At 41.9% G+C, this 19,599-nt stretch overlaps 1 protein-coding gene across 1 annotated transcript in view; it reads right to left on the bottom strand.

The window, feature by feature from the left end:
- LOC124590150 (ubiquitin-like modifier-activating enzyme ATG7) overlaps nt 1–17,846 on the bottom strand; it is a 100,275-nt gene extending 82,429 nt beyond the window's left edge. The window contains exons 1-4 of the mRNA XM_047131626.1: nt 17,410–17,846; nt 17,106–17,301; nt 16,803–16,916; nt 5,005–5,258 (exon numbers count right to left, since the gene is read on the bottom strand). Of these exons, the coding sequence (XP_046987582.1) occupies nt 5,005–5,258; nt 16,803–16,916; nt 17,106–17,301; nt 17,410–17,612 (767 nt within the window). The 5' untranslated portion in view covers nt 17,613–17,846. The remainder of the gene's footprint in view (nt 1–5,004; nt 5,259–16,802; nt 16,917–17,105; nt 17,302–17,409) is intronic.
- Nucleotides 17,847–19,599: the final 1,753 nt, after the last annotated feature.

The raw sequence follows: 19,599 nt of genomic DNA, 5'->3' as shown, positions 1-19,599 counted from the left end.
GTGGCACCACATTCTACAATTATCCTTAATTTATGAGCATGAGTGTAGATACAAAAATCGTCAGCATACAAAAAGGGGGACACTGTCAGCCCAGCAGCCACCACCAGTCCATTAATGGCTACAAGAAATAGAGGGACGCTCAGCAAGGAACCCTGTGGAACCCCATTTTCTTGCAGATGGGAAGTGCTGTAGGTGGAACCAATTTGGACCCGGAAAGAGTGACAAGAAAGAAAGTTACGGATAAAAACGGGCAGAGTGCCACGAAGGCCCCATTCGTGAAGGGTGGTGAGGATCTGGTGGCGCCAGGTGGTGTTGTAGGCTTTATGAAGGTCAAAGAAGACTGCAATGTGTGCCGATGGGCAAAAGCTGACCAGATAGCAGACTCCAGGTGGACCAAGTTATTCACCATAGAGTGGCCACAGTGAAAACCACCTTGAGTCGATGATAAAAGGTTGTGGGATTCAAGCCACTGACTCACCAGGCATTCAAGGAGCTTGCAGAGGGTGTTGGTAAGGTTAATTGGACAGTAGCTATCCAACTGAAGAGATGGCTTCCCAGGATTCAACACCAGAATAACAGTGCTTTCCTGCCACAGGGTAGGAAATACCCCCTCACTCCACAGACGGTTGAAAAGGGTCAGTATACGACGGTGGCCAGCCACTGATAAGTGTTGGAGCATTTGGTTATGCATCTAATCCGGTCCAGGAGCCATGTCAGGACAAAGGGTGAGGGCGCTGGTGAATTCCCACTCGCTAAATGGGGCTCCAAGCAGCGAGAAACAAAAGACAAAGGCAGTCATTCTGAGCACTCTTTCAGGAGGAGGAATTTGGGCAGATACTGAGTAGATGCAGAGGCTTGGGCAAAGTATTGAGCGAAATGCTCTGCGACAAAGTCCAGATGGGTAAGGACAACACCATGCACAGAAATTCCTGCAATGCCGGTAGGAGGACGAGGGCCAAAAATTCGCCTGAGTTTTGCCCAGACTTGTGAAGAGGAGGTGTGTGGTCCTATGGCAGCCACATATTGTTCTCAGCAAATCAGTTTCTGAAATTTGATTAATGCGCCCAGGTGCGGAGTTGTTTAAAGACTAGAAGGCGAGCAGTATAAGGGTGCCACTCGAAGTGTTGATGAGCATGGCAGCGGTCTTTTATGGCCACAGCAATTTCCACAGTCCACCAAGGGACCACCTTCCGACGGGGGTAACCTGAGGAAGAAGGGATGGCTGAAACAGCTGCGGAAAGAATGGCGGCAGTCAAAGTCTGTGTAGATTCATCAATACTGCTGGTGGTAGTAAAAGGGGGGATGGTAGCAGAGGAGAAGGCACCCCTATCAGCTTTAGAGAACGCCCACCTGGGAGGGTGATGGAGCGAGATACACTGAAGGAAGGTCGAAACAATCGGGTAATGATCGCTGTCACGTAAGTCATCGTGGACACCTCACTGAATGGAGGGAAGAAGGCCGGGACTGCAGTTGGAGAGGTCAATGGCAGAGAAAGTGCTGTGTGCCACACTAAAGTGTGTGGGAGCATTGGTGTTTAGTAGACAGAGGTCAAGCCCTGCCAGAACAGCTTCAACTGTCCTGTCCAGGGCAGTAGTCGTGTAACCACCCCAAAGAGGGTTGCTGGCATTAAAGTCCCCTAGAAGCAGGAAGGGAGAAGGGAGTTGTTGAAGAAGGGTGGTTAGGGCAAGGGATAAAGGGCGGCCTGTCAGGCGGGAGGTAGAGATTACAGATTGTGATTGGAGTGGCCAGATGGACCCTGACAGTTATTGCTTCCTGAGTGGTATGGAGGGGAACCCATTTACTAACAATGTCCTTGTGGACCAAGGTGCAAACACCACCAGAAGTCCACAACGGGGCCGATTCGGTTACGACAGAAAGTGTGGAACCCATGAAGGGTGGGTGAGTAAGAATTGACAAAATGGGTCTCCTGGAGAGCAATGCAAGCAGCAGAGTAGGAGGAAAGAAGGGGCTGCAACTCTGGGAGGAGACACAATTATCCATTACAATTCCACTGGAGGATTCTCAAGCTGGAATCCAAATGGGAAGCAAACAGACCAGAGCTGGTCACTCCGCTGAGTCGCCATCCATCACCGATAAGGATGGGGTAATGTCCATATAGTTGGGGTCAGACACTGTTGGTTCATTGGCTGGAGGAGGGGAAGGTGCCACCTCATGGGGTACCAGAGGGGCCTTCCTCTTATTCTTGTGTTTCTGCTTCTTCTCTTGTGGAGGAAGAGAAGGGCAGACTGCAGCAAGGTCGAGCATGAAATTACACCTAGCAATCATGGTGCCCACCGGCCGCGGACCACGCGGCTGATGTGGAGCTGCAGGTTGCCTTTCAGGGGGGTACCAGGAAGAGGAGTCCCGGGAGTGAGCTCCAGCACCAGCGGCTGCCGAAGACGGGGAGCACTTCTCCAGTGGGGGAGCAGCACTCGAAATGGTGGGTGTGGGCACTGATGGGGAGGGGGAAGGGGAGTGGGAGCAGGAGGGTGAGGAGGAAGGTGCAGTACAAATGGGGTGGGGCTGGGAAGAGGAGGGGGTAGGAGGGGGATGGACATAACTGAAGCAAAAGTAGAAGTTATAGGCACGGGATGGAGCTGGTCATACTTTCAACAAGCCTCAGCGCAGGTAAGTTGATCTAAGGTCTTATATTCTTGAATCCGCTGTTCTTTCGGGGAGCATGGCCACTCTCCTCATGGAGGGGAGGGGCGCCCACAGTCACTGCAGAGGGGATCATGGGTGCAGCGGCAAGACGTGTCCAAACCGTAAGCATTTAAAGCATCACATCAGTGGTGGAATGTAAGTTTTTATATCACAACGATACACCATCACTTCGACCTTCTCTGCGAGCATATTCCCCTTGAAAGCCAGGATAAAGGCACCTGTATCGGTGTGATTATTTTTAGGGCCTCGTTGTACACGGCAGATAAATCGAACTCCTCACCGCTCGAGGTTTGCACGGAGCTCCTTGTCAGTTCGGAGAAGAAGATCCTTGTGGAAAATGATGCCCTGTACTGAGTTCAAGGATTGGTGGGGTGCGACAGAGACTGCGATGTCCCCGAGATGGTCACAAGCATGCAGGGCTTCAGAATGGGCAGCAAAAGATGTCTTTATGAGCAAAGAACTGGACCGCATTTTACTCAAGGATTCCACTTCGCCACACTTATCTTCAATCGTCTACATGAAAAACAAAGGCTTGGTCATGGCAAAACTTTCACCATCTGTCCTGGTACAAACCAGGTACCGAGTTTCAACCCAAGCCGGCGAGCTTGACCCTCTTCCCAGGGGGTGGCCAGGGAGTGGAAGGCCGAAGGATCAGAAGAAGGAGTGTCAAGTCTTCTATCACTCTGAGAGATGGCCACAGAATGGCCAGGATGTTGACACTTTTGTCGCTTCATGTGCAAGGTGTCCGCCCTAGTACCACCCACTCTGACCAGGGGCTCACCCTGTTGGCGCCACCCAGCCACAGCAAGGGCCGTCTGGCACGGCGGCCATTGCCGGGAGTTCTGATGCCCCAAAGTGATGAGCATTGACTCCTTGGCACACACATGGTGTTAACAGCTCAGGTACTAGCAGTGTGATCCCTGTGTTGTCAGGGGGCTCAGCCAAGTGGATACTTAACAGCCCCACCACACGGACTGGCACCTTCCTGGTGGCCTAGCAGGAAGGGAACCAGGGTGCAAGGGGAAAAGGGAGGGGGAGAGGAGCCTGCACCATGGAAACTAGGTTGGGAGTTCATCCCCAAATGGCTCACACTGAATGGAAAATGTTTCAATATAAAGAAGTCCACCAAGAGGGAAGGGAGGGGGCAGGAAGAAAGGTTCAAGGACAAAGAAGGAGAGGAACAGGGATGGTAATGCAGTCTGGAAAAAGGAAGAAGGCTGCAATAGCTTGGGGCCCCGTGCACGCTAGACACGTACCCACAAAAGGGACTGTGGGCCGCCTGGGGGGAAGAGAACCCTAGAGACAGTTCTTTTCTATATATAAATTTCACCCCTGTGGAGAAAAGATCTTAGCGTGTGGGTCTGTTCTGAAATGAAAACTTTCACTCTCTGGAAGAGAAGTCAGCAAAGTGAAAAATGTTGAGAGGTTGCAACTGTGTCCCAGAAGATGAATTAAATCTGAATTTATTTCTTCAAATGTGGTGTTCTGTCACAGACAGGATTAGTGCTTTACCACGTTACTAGCTTCAGTTATAAACAATACAACGGTTGTAGTCAAGTCTTTCCTGGCATAACATTTTATCCTTTATGATAAGCAGTAGAGTTTCTGAGGAGTTCAGAAGAGTATGTACAAATATAAATTAAAAATATAAAATGATTAAGGTTTTTAAATCACAGTTTTTAAAAAAATTAAATTATATAAATAATTTGCATGCACTCAAAAAATTCTATTTCTTATGCTACAACATCGATGACTCAGCTCTTGAAATTCACAAAGTGGTCACATTTTTTAAATATATTACTTGCCAAATATTGATTTGTAATGATGTATATTGAAACTATGAACTGGTCTGTGACACAAACACAGATATGTTCATAAACAACTCATTCTTTGTATTATTACAGATGTCAGTTTATACCTGTTCCTTGATTTACAAAGAGCCGAGATCAATGAAATTACTACTATTTCTTGGTGGACAATTTCATTTTGTCACAATGCATTAGATGGATTAGAAATAAGCAGTACTTAAAAGACATCAATAAACACTGATGATGGAAATTGAACAAAATAATAAGTGAAAAAGAAACCAGTAGTATTTCACTGCCTGAAATTAATACTGCTTTTTTATGAAGTTACTGATTACTGAGAAGTCTTGTACTCAATATATGACATCAGTCAGCCACAGAAAAATTTCAACTTTAAAGAATTAAAAGATTTTTAACACAATATAATCAAGAATGAAGACCAAACTTTGTTTCCATTACTATTGTACTTTAAGAGATAAATGCAGTGAGAGAAAAATCACAAATTACAATTCAGACAAACTCCTAGACAACATACCAGTGGTAGATGACAAGCGCCAGTAGGTTCCGTAATGGCCATCCAGGATTAGCAGGTAATACTGATGGATCAGCAAACCCAAGATACAATCCATTTGTTATATTATTTTCATTTTCTATATGACATTCTTGTTTCAGTAAATCAATGTCACATAGCGGAAGTATGGAAACTTTACCACTTTGTACTTGTACTAAGAAAAATGGACGTTGTTTCCAGTCTTTAATATTTGTATAGGCATCCAGAAGTTGCTGCATCTAATGAGATAAGCAATGTACATATAAGTTCATGTTCTTAATGCTCATATGAGCATACGTAAATATGTGGTAAAACCATCTCGGAGAGGAAGTCACCTGGAATGACACTGAGTACTTGCTTTTTTGACAGCATAAATTTTCTTATCAGAGGTAAAATTCTGACCACTGTCAAGATGCACAGAGTTCTTTACACAAAAAGTTGACATTGTTTCAATTGATTAGTTGTTAGCTACAAAAAATAGATGACTCAGAATTTTTTTTGATTATGGAGAGGATCACTTAATGATGAAGCTACTAATTAACAGGTTTCCTAAAAAAGTTCAGTTTTCTTGATTGGTCTGATTTGATTTCTTACTTGATCATGTTGATCACATATTCTACAAATGGTGTACAAGTAATATAGGACAAGTCAAGTGAAATAACAGAAAATTATGTGAGCAATTTATATATTATACAAATACTTACATTATGAAAAGGGTATTTGCTTACATATATGGGAGATGCTGAATTGCAGACAGGCACAACAAAAAGACTGTCTAAGAGTGAGCTTTTGACGAACAAGGCCTTTGTTGAAAATAGACAACACACACACTATATGTGTGTACGTGTGTGCATGTGTGTGTTTTGTCTTGTTGGCCAAAAGCTCAATTTATGACAGTCTTTTTGTTGTGCTTATCTGTGACTTAGCATCTCTGCTACATGGTGAGAGGCAACTATCCTTTTCATAATACTGTCACATTCCATCTCGGATTTTCCACTGTTTGATACAAGTAGTTATTTTCTATGAATGATTGTTTGCGTACAATATTACAACCTGCATTTCACTGGTATAAGTTAAAGTGTGCACATTTTAACCTACGACATAAATAAATTTACATTTTATCATTATAATTTACGGCAGAAATACACAGTTTTGTTACATTCCATCCTGGATTTTCCTTTGTTCAATTTTGTCTTCATAATTTAAATAAAGATTTTATTTTACGAATGTTTTTTCATTATTTAATCTAAGTGGTTTTCCCTATTTTGACTCAAAAGGTTGTTTTATTCCACTACGAATTAATTCATTTTATGATAAGTTTGTTCTCTGAGGAATGTTTTTAGTTTCCCTTGGAATATCTGTATGCTATTAATTTCCTTTTTTATACTGATGGGAAGCTTAGTTGCTCCCCTATGGGCTTTAGTGAGAGTTGCAGAGACTTGGTTGAAATTTTTCCCCAATCTCGTGTTATTCTTGTGAATATCACAAGTCCCCCCCTCCACCTAGAATAATTCCTTGTTGCTGGCTACAAACATCAGTGAGTATATCAAACAATGGAAACCCCAGGTAGAAGTATCAACAATGTGCTGCTTACCATGAAGAAGACATGTTAGGCATTGAGTATACATATTGATCTGTAAAAGTAAATATTCTGAGAGTCTTAGAGAGAGACCACTGCAGGATGTTCTGTTAGAGAACCCACATATTAACCTCACTGCTTGTTTTTGCTGTTTGAACACTTTTTCAACTCCTGTAGCATTTCCCCAGAAGATAATACCATAGGACAGAACACAACAGAAATATGCAAACTATGACAAGAGCAATATTTCTCTGCCAACAATGTGAGAAATAGTTCTGAGGGAAAACCACGCTGTGCTAAGTTTTTTGACCAGCTGATCAACTTGCTCTTTCCATCCAAGCTATCTGTCTATCTGGATGCCTATGAATTGTGTATGAATGGTTTCATAAATTTTTTGGATGTTGATCTCCATTTCAGGAAGCTGAAGTCTTTTATTTACTGTCTGAAACTGTATAATGTTAGTTTTTCAAAATTTAGGGTTAGGCTATATGGTATGAACCATTTGTGTACTTGGTTAGTGACTGAGAGGGCTGTATCCTGCATTGCGGAGTTGGGACCCTTGATCAGAATAATTGTATCATCCGCAAACATGACTATTTTTGCTCTGCCATTAATTGTAACTGGTAGATCATTAATGTAGATCAGAAAAGTCAGGACTGAGCCCTGGGGAACTTCATATTTTATGAGGTGTGATTGAAAAGTTTTAAGAATGGATCCGCTACTGCTTACTGGTTTGGTGGGCAGGTACACGGAGGGGGGAGTGAGCCATTGCCTTGTCCTTGAACGTCCTCTGACAGGAAACTGCGTTTCCTTTATTCAGTTCATTGAGGCAGCTGGTTGAGTGTGTGTGTGTTAGGGCTTGTTGCCGCATTCTGTCTGTGTGAAAATGGATGTAAAAAGGGACCAACGAGTTTGTGTGAAATTTTGTTTAAAACCGAGAAATCAGCTTCTGAGACTTACCAACTATTAAAAACAACCTTTGGAGATAATTTTATGAGTCAGTCAAATGTTTTTGTCTGGTTCAACAGATATAAAAATGGTTGTGAATCATTTGAAGATGAACCACTGTCCGGCCATCCTTCCACCTCAAAAACAAATGAAAATGTGAAAGTTCGTGACTTAGTGTGCTCTGATCATAGATTTACAATTAGGGAGATGGATGATGAACTTAATTTAAGTTTCTATGTAGTTCAGTCAATTTTTAACTGAAGATCTGAACATGCGTCGAGTGTCCGCAAATTCATTCAAAAAGTGTTGTCAAGTGACCAGAGACAATATCAACTTGAAGTGTGCCAAGAACTGTTTAATCGGACTAAAAATGACCCAGATTTGTTAATAGGATAATTACAGGTGACAAATAGTGAGTATTTGAATATGATCCTGAAACCAAAGTATAGTCTTTGCAGTGGAAGACCCCAGGTTCACCAAGACCAAAAAAAGCACGGCAAAGTCTGTCGAAGGTGAAGACAATGTTTATGACTTTTTTCGATTCTACTGGTATTGTGCAGCATGAATTTACCCCTGGATGATAGACAATTAACCAGGAATACTACAAATGTGTCCTTGAGCATTTGCATGAAAAGGTGTGGAAGAAAATGTCTGCATTGTGGAAAGACAGGAGTTGGGTGCTACACCATGACAATGCTCTGGCTCACCGTGCCTTCTCCATCATTGAATTTCTGACCAAATTCAAAATTCGTGCCCTTCCACAACCACCGTATTCCCCACTTTCCAATCACACCTCATAAATTTCCCAGTTTGAGTTAACTGTTAGACTAGCCCCTATTAAGATAACGCTTTGCTGCCTGTTGTGTAGATAAGATTCTAGCCATGTCAAAAGTTTGTCTTTGATGCCATAGTGTGGAAGATTTTTTTAGCAACATGTTCTGATCTACACAGTCAAAGGCTTTAGATAGGTCACAAGAGATCCCAATTGGATACTTTCTGAGTCTTAATTCACGTTGAATTTCATCTGTTAGGCTAAATATTGTTCTCTCTGTGGAGAATCCCTTATTAAAGTCGAACTTTGTAGATGTCAGTAAGCCATTTTGTGTCATGTGGCCACAAATCCTATCATAAACTATTCTTTCGAACACCTTTGAGAACACTGGCAGCAAAGAGATGGGCCAATAACTGGATAGTACATTCATTGCCCCACTTTTGTGGATGGGCGTCACTACTGCATGTTTTAGTTTCTCGGGAAATGTCTCAGTTTTCATTGACTGAATAGTATAATATGTGACTGTTTAAGTCTGCACATGATTTTAAAATACAATTTGATATTCCATCATATCTGGAAGATCCAGGGCTTTTAAGTAATTTTTTTTTTTCAATTTCTTTAGGAGCTGTCCTTTCGAAATGAAGTGCTACATTTGGTGTGATTTGAATGTGATTTAGTAGGTCTATGGCTTCTATGGGAGACTGTTTATTATGGTTCCCTGCACTTCCAGCTATAGTGAGAAAAAAGTTATTAAAATCGAGGCTGCAACTTTTTGGTTATTCTTGTCTGAAACACAACCAGAGGACTATGGAGTCCCTGCTAGTTCAGATTTTATGTTCTTATTTGTCTCACTTTTTATGATGTTCCATATGGTTTTTACTTTGTTGTTTAACTTGCTAAATTTTTAGTCAAAACGCATTTGTTTAGCCTTCTTGATTACCCACATTAGAATTTCACTGTATTTTTTGTATTGTAGTTTCACTGCTAGGTTTGTTCTAGCCCTATGTTCTACACCTAAGTCTTTCTTTTTAGCACATGATATTTTGATACCAGCTGTTATCCCTGCTTTCCTCCCACAACAGGTTGATATTTTAATCTTTCTTTGGGGGAAGCAGGCTTCAAAATGTTTGAGAAATAAATCCAGGAATGAACAGAATTTCTCATTCATTGTAACTGCCTGGTACACTTCCTCCCATTGCTCGTGTTGTGATTAATGTACCCAGAATGTAATAACACCAATCTGTGGAAACATAGATGGACCAAACATATTAACGCATAACCTTGCAGCAATAAGAATCAATAAAATCATGCTGAGTTTTCAGCTGTGCCAGCTATACCTTTCAACAGCTCACTTCTCAGCCACTGTTAAGCAGTACCTGACTGGTAAATCTGATACTGCTTGCTCTCGTCCCTGTAAAATTGTGTTCACAATCATTGTCTTGCTAAGCAGAAGATGTCCGTGACTTAAATTATGGGCCTAATTTTTCTTGGAAAGTATTTAGACTCGTTGACATCAGTTCCTGTGTGTTAGGAGTAACATCGGCATTATCTCCTGAACATGCATCTAGTGTTGCAGTGACTGTTACTGCGTTCACCACTTCGTGCTTCCTGTATGTGTTTATGAATGTTAATATGTGATACTTCAACCTTAAGTAAAGAAATTCTGGCACAAAAAGTACCATTTATTAAACATCTTCACAAAGCCTACAGCCAATGACAGACACTTCAGATCATATTTGAGGATGGATACGCAAGCAGGTGGCCTCCAAGGAACAGAAAAAGAATTTTGTGTTGTTGAAGAGAGACAACATTAAATCAGTATTGAGGTTTCCAGAGAGAGAGAGAGAGAGAGAGAGAGAGAGAGAGAGAGAGAGAGAGAGAAAGGGGGGGGGGGGGGGGTTATGCGATAACCCATAATGCCCTTGAAAAGTGTTGTAGGACTAAGAATGTTAAGGGCATAGAAGAATCCTTGTGAGTGGGCGCTATTACCTTAGGCAGACAGTGCACATTATAGAGCAACAAAACTGGGTATACCGAAACTGTTGACACCTAAATTCTTTCACGAAATCACCTATGATGAAAGATGCGTTAGAAAATCTGCACAGAATTTTAGTCAAGAATGGGCCTGCCACCAAATCTCTGGGCTAGTAAAATAAAAGCTGTGATTGAGTGCCTAATGAAAACACACACAACTAACATGGTGGCTTATAGCTGCGTTCAGTTTAGGACATGGCAATTTCAAAGTTGAAGCAGGAGTTCCAAAGCACCAAATATTGCTTCATACAGCATGCCAAATCAAAAACCTTTCAGCCATCTAATTTTGAAGCTGTTATTTTGTTCAGCTACCAATTTTGGCGATTTACTATGCCATCTTCAGGTACCTCACCAATGTGTATCTTCAGGCCCCTGACCGATGTGTAGGAAGAGTCGGCAGATGATAGCTGAAGGGATTGCTCTAGCAAGCAGAAACCTGCAGATACCAGTATCTGAAGACTGGACCCCATTTTGACTGGAAACGAGGTTGGAATCTTCCTATAAATCAATCAGGGGCCTGAAGATGGCATAGCAAATCACCATAACTGGTAGCCAAATAAAATAACAGTTTGTAAATTAGACGGCTGAAAGGTGTTGGAACTGACATCCTGTAGTGAACAGCTGAGTCCCACAACCACCTCTAAAAAGATGGACATGCAGAGAATTGCTTCATATGGTTATGGACTAAGCACCACTGATGTCACAACTAACAGCATGGCAACATAAGGATGAAGTCATCAACCACATAACATTGTGTTACCAATCAACAATGCTTCAGAAGTACTCTACTGAAATCTTGTGAAAATTTAATGACGTGATGGAGAATGAAGAAGTGTAGATATTGGTGTTTAAGAGCCTATCAACAATGACGTCATTAGACAGAGAGTACATATTCTGGCAAAAAACTGGCCATCTCCTACTCTCATCTACACTCATATTCTGCTAACCACTGGGAAGTGAATCACAAAAGGTAACCCCCCGCCCCCTTCCCCCATTGTACTATTTATTAAGGTTTCTATCTGTTCCATTCACATACACTCCTGGAAATTGAAATAAGAACACCGTGAATTCATTGTCCCAGGAAGGGGAAACTTTATTGACACATTCCTGGGGTCAGATACATCACATGATCACACTGACAGAACCACAGGCACATAGACACAGGCAACAGAGCATGCACAATGTCGGCACTAGTACTGTGTATATCCACCTTTCGCAGCAATGCAGGCTGCTATTCTCCCATGGAGACGATCGTAGAGATGCTGGATGTAGTCCTGTGGAATGGCTTGCCATGCCATTTCCACCTCGCGCCTCAGTTGGACCAGCGTTCGTGCTGGACGTGCAGACCGCGTGAGACGACGCTTCATCCAGTCCCAAACATGCTCAATGGGGGACAGATCCGGAGATCTTGCTGGCAAGGGTAGTTGACTTACACCTTCTAGAGCACGTTGGGTGGCACGGGATACATGCGGACGTGCATTGTCCTGTTGGAACAGCAAGTTCCCTTGCCGGTCTAGGAATGGTAGAACGATGGGTTCGATGACGGTTTGGATGTACCGTGCACTATTCAGTGTCCCCTCGACGATCACCAGTGGTGTACGGCCAGTGTAGGAGATCGCTCCCCACACCATGATGCCGGGTGTTGGCCCTGTGTGCCTCGGTCGTATGCAGTCCTGATTGTGGCGCTCACCCGCACGGCGCCAAACACGCATACGACCATCATTGGCACCAAGGCAGAAGAGACTCTTATTGCTGAAGACGACACGTCTCCATTCGTCCCTCCATTCACGCCTGTCGCGACACCACTGGAGGCGGGCTGCACGATGTTGGGGCGTGAGCGGAAGATGGCCTAACGGTGTGCGGGACCGTAGCCCAGCTTCATGGAGACGGTTGCGAATGGTCCTCGCCGATACCCCAGGAGCAACAGTGTCCCTAATTTGCTGGGAAGTGGCGGTGCGGTCCCCTACGGCACTGCGTAGGATCCTACGGTCTTGGCGTGCATCCGTGCGTCGCTGCGGTCCGGTCCCAGGTCGACGGGCACGTGCACCTTCCGCCGACCACTGGCGACAACATTGATGTACTGTGGAGACCTCACGCCCCACGTGTTGAGCAATTCGGCGGTACGTCCACCCGGCCTCCCGCATGCCCACTATACGCCCTTGCTCGAAGTCCGTCAACTGCACATACGGTTCACGTCCACGCTGTCACGGCATGCTACCAGTGTTAAAGACTGCGATGGAGCTCCGTATGCCACGGCAAACTGGCTGACACTGACGGCGGCGGTGCACAAATGCTGCGCAGCTAGCGCCATTCGACGGCCAACACCGCGGTTCCTGGTGTGTCCGCTGTGCCGTGCGTGTGATCATTGCTTGTACAGCCCTCTCGCAGTGTCCGGAGCAAGTATGGTGGGTCTGACACACCGGTGTCAATGTGTTCTTTTTTCCATTTCCAGGAGTGTATATAGCTCAGGAAGAAAGATTGGGTGAAGTCCTCTGTGCACACCATAATTAGTCTAAGGCTGTAATGGGGTACTTACAAGAGCCAAATGTGGGGAGCAGTACTATACTGCTAGACTACTTACTTCAAATTTTTGAAATGGGCTTTTGTGTAATAGTTTGCATCTATCTTCAAGCAGCTGCCAGTTCACATGTTACAGCATTTCCATGACACTATCCTATGGGTCATACAAGTTGACCATTAGTGCTGCCCTCCTTTGTATACATCCAATACTCCCTATTAGGCCTATTTGGTATTGGTCTCACAACTTAAGCAACATGATGGGCTGCATGAGTATCTTGTATGAAATCTCTTTTAGAGGCTGACTGAATATTCCTAGTATCCAATTACTGAGCAGATGTCTGATACTTGCTTAGGACAGGACTGAGAGTATGTGATTATTCTATTTCATATTCTGATAAATAGCTACAACAAGATTGTATGAGTTGACTGATTCTAATAGTGACTCACTGATATCGCAGTCACAGAAAACTACAATTTTGTGTTTCATGAAGTGCAAAATTTTACATCTCTAGTATAAAGCACACAACCAATCATTGCACCATTTACAAATCTTATCAAGATCTCAATGAATATTTGTGCAGCTTTTTCCATACAGTGCTTCATTACAGCTAACTGCATCGTCTGCAAAATGTCTAAGGTTACTATTAATATTGTAGATCAGATCATTAAAATACAACACAAACAGCAAGTGCCCCAACAAACTTCTTGGGGGATGTCTGAAACACTCAGTTAGCCACACAATACTAACTGGCCATTGCATCACCTTCGCTGTACACATGATGCCATCTGGATATGGTACGGATGGGCATAGTGTCATCTCACCACTCTACCAGCCAGGACAGAAACCAGTAATACCTCAACTAGCCTCACGAGGTTGAGTGTACCCTGTTACCACACTTTCATCAAAGAAAAATATCCATGGCAGTACTAGGAATTGAATCTGAAGCCACCACACAGCAAGCAGATGCACACACCTCTCAACTATAAAGACAGACAGTGTGATACTGTGTTGAATGCTCATGGCCCACATTAAACTTTCTGCAAGATGCTCAGCTAATCTGTCTTTCTGCCTTTCTGCTACCTGTTCTGATAAAGGACATGATTAGTGTATTCCCATCTCTCATTGCAGCAACAGGTACTGTAATTTTGTCATATGATGACATGGTTGGAGACCATGGCTGTTATTTGAAGACAAATGTTGATGGTGTATCATGTCACTCAGGCAAAGTGAAGTGTAATGAAATTGTGGTCATGATAGCTGTAACCATGTATTAGTTTAATAGTTATGGATGGAAAACTGTTTGTGGGTTTCTGTCATCTGTTTTAGACGTAACACTTATAAGCATGGATGCTGCTTGTCTCCAAGCCAGGACAGCAATCACACTGTTACCATGAGTTGCAGTAAATGCACAGGGTGTGTAATCTCCATGAGTCGGCATCCCACTCCAGAGCAGTGCAGTGCACCATCGAGAAAACACATGTGCATGACAATGTTGAATGATGTCACGGCAGAACAGAAGAGTTCTAGAGAACTGTAAAAAAGTCATTAGTCAAATATACAAACTCAGATTGTACATATGAGTAATGTTTCCCTGTTGTTAGAAGTTGCACAATAAGTGATTGTACACTGAGATTCAATATACGCACTTCTTAAGAGAAGAAGTATGCTGTTTTCCTTCATAGAAGGTTAAAAAATTGGCAAAAATTATCACATTCCAGCATAGGCGCAACTGTAATGGTAATATGGTCCAGCAAGCTACTCTGGCATGGCCCGAGACAAAATTTTAAATTACAGCTATTCAGACTTTCACAACAGCATCAAATTTGAACATATATTTAAAAAATATATACATATAATATATATTTAAAACATTTAAAGCAGAATACTGTAATACACATGATACCTAAGCTTTCTTCCAACTACTGGGCACAGTTTTTTGTTTGAGGGATCTGTAGCATATTATGGTTAAAAGATGGGCTAACTCATCTGTAAATCTTGTATAGCTTTACCCATTAGGTCCTTTTTCAGTTTTGGTAACTTCAGTCATTCCACAATTCTTCTGAAACTAATATCTATATATTTTGGCAATGACGAGAGAATTAAACTGGAGCAGTATCCTGGGTCCTCCTTTGTACAGAAACACTTGAAAATGGACTTCGGCATTCATGCTTTTGGTTTGTTATACTCAATTCCAGTGTCATTCTTAAGTGTCAGAACAATAACTTTGGTGATACTAAAAGTCCTTACAGACAACCACTATTTCTTTCCATTTTGGGATGGGTGTTTCGATAAGACTGAGCTATGGCAGCCACTGTGGCTTTGTTGTTCATTGCCCTCTTGACAACCAAACTTGTTTCAGTTAGCTTATCTGAAACTATAGCCCTATGCTTCGGTTTTTAGCCAATGTATAGTAAATGTTGTGTCCTTACACAGACTGTATACTGTTGAGCATCCCTCTCACCAGGAACTGTTTTTACTATTTACATATCTATATAGCATTAAGTCAACCATTTCGCTAAATCTGATCCATAGTTCTTCTACCCACTTCTGTCCACAACTAAATGGTTGAAATTCTTCCTTGAGATACGATGCTACTGTTCCTTTCTCTAATTTACTGGTCATGCAAATCTATTTGTTTCAGTTAGCTTTTGTTCTTTAATGGTCACAGTTGCTACTCTTCCTCATTCTCGCTCACCATGCTAGTTTCTATGTGAATATTTTCAAACAAACAAAGTTGCAGTCACTTTAAGTGATTTAGAGAAACAATGAAAAGCCTAAATATAGAGTACCACATAAGGATTTCGATGACCAGGTTTTATCACATATAGACTAGTTTACACAACTTAAAATGTGTGTGTTTTCATCTTGCAGAGAGGAGGGTGGAGGACACAGAGATGTTGCCATATGCCGTCATTATAGGCTAATGTTTTCAGGGGGTATGGCTGGTTAAAACAGTGAAAGAAATACTAGTAACTTACAGAGTCAAATTTCGAACATAAAATTCTTTATTCACTGGTATCCACAAACACATGCACCTATGAATGTGTCCCACACCCCTAGCACATGTCACAACATTTCTGATAAATAAAGTCAATCACCAGACACACCATTTTTTGTGTTGGACTCCCCCTGAAATCTTATTTGTGGTGACAGACTGATTTGTAGTGTAGCCCAAGATCTATGTTAGGGTGGTTGTGAGCTGGGGAAGTCAGCGAATGTGAAAGTAGAAAATCTGGTTGTTGTAACAGACTGACCGGTAGTGAAACCTAATATATATGTCCGCCACATTGGAAAATGCAAGGGGGCTCCAATACATAGCTTTTATCTGTAAGACAGTAGGCCTATACTTGCGAATATTTTGTACAGTAAGTTACTGCCTTATATTTCTCTCCTGGAATTCACAATACAGCTGGTGTAGAACACAAAGGGCACCAAAATATTGTGTTATCAGCTGACCAGATGATACAACATTACCAAAATAATTTACAACTTATTTGACATATCTTTACCAATAGTGGCAACAGGATTTGACAGCCTGAGTGCAAGAAAGGGTCATGTCAGATGTTGCAGTGGGCAGGTATGACTTCAAATTTACTATATATTACAGAAATATTGTTCACTGCAGAGGGTAATACTGTGGTAGGGTTCATTTACAAGGATTACTGTTAACACTTTGCTGCTCCTGACTTCAAGCAAATGATATTTACACTGATATTTAATTTGATTCAATAACATAATATTGAGCATATGAGCAGCAATCACTTTTATGTTGACAAACACCAGTGCCCTTACAGTTCAGCTTTAAGGACTTGTCAATTTTAAAGAGCCCATGAAAAGCAAGTATCCAGGTTCAAGTCTCAGTTCAAGGTTACCATTAATGAACACTACAGCACATACTCTGCTAAAAATTACACACACTATATACTTACCTGATCTCCACTAAATAATGTGTTCAGTTTTCTTGGCGGTCGAAACAGTTTAATGGATGGCAAGTTTATGGCTGGGAATGCAAACCAGTAATAGAAGTGGTATTTTTTTAAATCCTGCAAAAGATGTGATGATTAGTACTCCTGAAATAACTGTTATTCAGAAAAAAAATCAATAGAATTAGATATTGTTTCCTTGAAACTGATGGAAAGTCACAACTTATTAGTTAACGCAATGAAAATGACGGAAAATATTCTTCCATGAAAAACACTTTTTTTTGCAGAAATTCTGATTATAACACTTACAGCGTATGTCAGCAAGATAAACCTGGAAAGCAGAGACGGATTTTTCAAAGCTTCTGCTGTCCTTATTGAAGACAATAAGTTTTGTCCATATTCATCTAAAAGCTGCACTTTGTTATATTCCTTGAATGACTCTAATGTGTTCTTATTTATAATAGTCCCATGCATCGGTAATGCAAGTGGTTGATCTTGAAAGTCTCTGTACAACGAAATGTACATTGTTAACAGTCGTTATCTAGGTAAATATTGTATATGACGATTGGCTTACTTTAATGGTGGAAGGAATGTTTATATGTACATTACTCACTGATTATACGAACTAAAATCAACATGGACAGAACACATTGCGGGAGGTGTGGTACAAGTATAACAACCCCATACTGGTCTGGCTTCTTCTTTCAGTTTGTCTATTTCAAGTTTAATTTGCGAGAGTTTGTGCCAAAACGTTGTATGTACGAATGACTCGAAAGGTGCATACAACAAAACATCTCGGTCTTTTTCCTGACTCATGACGCTTGTGATACTTTTGACGTTTTAAACAACGCGAGCAGATTGATTTTCTGGCAAGAATTATGTGGACACTCTACGCATACACTGGCGAGCACATTAAGCGAATACAGTGAACATCATTTATTAAGTACTTCATGGCCCGACCAGTGTCATATCATTTTCGTCAAGCACCATAATGTTTTTTTAATTAAAAATTACGAAACAACACAGCACTGTGCACGTGACATTTGTTTCCAAATACAATCGAAATCTTTACTGTCGACTCGAAACAAATTGACAGAAGTCGATGCCAACTGTCGATTCTATCACGTTAAGGCCCGTCCACACGCAACGATCTGTCTGCGCAAATGTCTGCGCACATCACATCTGCGCAGACAGATCGTTGCGTGTGAACAGAAGTTTTGCACCAACCTGAGGTGTGTGCAAACCTGGAAGTTGGAGTTGGAGGTTTGAGCGAAACCTCTCAAATCTGTCGGTTCAAACCACATCTGCGCAGACAAGTTGGAGCGTGTGGACAGGAGATCGTCGCAAATCTGGCGCGAAACAGCTGTTTGCTCAGTGTAGTGTTTGTATTTGTGTGCACAGGGCATTAAAATGGCTGATACTCGTCAGTGTTCTCGAGAGTTTGTAAGTGAATTCATTGAAATATACAGAAACCACCCATGTTTGTGGATGATTAAAAGTAAAGAATATAGTGACCGAGACAAAAAGACAGCAGCATACAATGCTCTAATTGAAAAATTGCGGGCAGTTGGCGCCTCGGCAAACAGAGAAACGGTAATAAAAAAATAATTTCGTTGCGAACTGGCGAAATTATTTGCGGATGGATGTCGAAACTTATAATTATCTCTTAAAGCATTTAACCCCTCATATTATGAGAAAAATACTTGTATGAGAATGGAAATTTCTCCTCATGAACGCCTGGCAGTAACATTAAGATTCCTAGCAACAGGAAGGAGCTACAATGATTTGGAATTTTCATCTGCAATATCGAAACAAGCATTGAGTGAAATAATACCCAACACATGTGAAGCTATTTACGCTTTCCTGAAAGATGAGTTCATGAAGGCAAGTCAAGTAAATTAGTCTGTCAGCGAACTGTTTACCGAAAAGAGTTATCCAAAGTTCAGAAATCTAGAAGATCTGGTGTAGGAGTAGATCAAGTATACCAGCCAACGTTATGGTATTTTGATCTACTTGGCTTTCTTAGTGATCAAGAAACGCCAAGACCAAGCAGGAGTACAATTGAAGATGAAATTGGAGTACCAATGTGCGAGGAAATGGAACACGAGGTTATGTAAAACAAAACAGGTTCGCCCTGCAACTCTCGCAGTAAATTTACGTGACAAAACTGCTTTCGCTTTAGCAGCCACTGTCTGCACCATTTTGACCGCTTTCTCTGTTTCCTGCGGTTGGTCTGAATGTTTTTTGCAACACAAGTTGCGAACACAGACCACAACAGAACTTCCTCCATTTCTATTTTTCAAAATAACTGAATTAAATTTTGACGTTTTCGGGGAGCGTAGTCGCTTGCCACTGATATTTCTTTTCTACACCGACAGATGGCGGGCGAGTAGTAGATTGGGGTTTGTGTCGTGTGAACACACCACATTTGCAGCGATCTTTTGCATGTACAGACATCTGCGCCGATGTCTGCGCAGACAGATCGTTGCGTGTGGACCGGGCTTTATGTGTACATTTTAGTCAATACATCTATTTTTTTTAATACTTTTAAGCCATCAAAATTTAGAAGTCAACAATGGTACTGAGTTCATTGTTTTCTTCAGTCTTGTAATTAATTATTTTTTTATAACTAACGTTGCGTTTTAATACTTCTAAGATTTTGTTTGCTTGGTGAGCTATGACTCTACACTGAATGATTCAAGAGTAGTTTGCACATTACACATTTATTGCACTTTCCTTTTGTACATTACGTGACACAGGCTTCTCCGCTTTGCAGCGGTGATGGTATCTACAGCCTTAATTG

Source organism: Schistocerca americana, chromosome 2 (genome assembly GCF_021461395.2).
Source record: "Schistocerca americana isolate TAMUIC-IGC-003095 chromosome 2, iqSchAmer2.1, whole genome shotgun sequence".
Taxonomy (NCBI): domain Eukaryota; kingdom Metazoa; phylum Arthropoda; class Insecta; order Orthoptera; family Acrididae; genus Schistocerca; species Schistocerca americana.
This window is presented reverse-complemented; position numbering and strand designations above follow the sequence as displayed.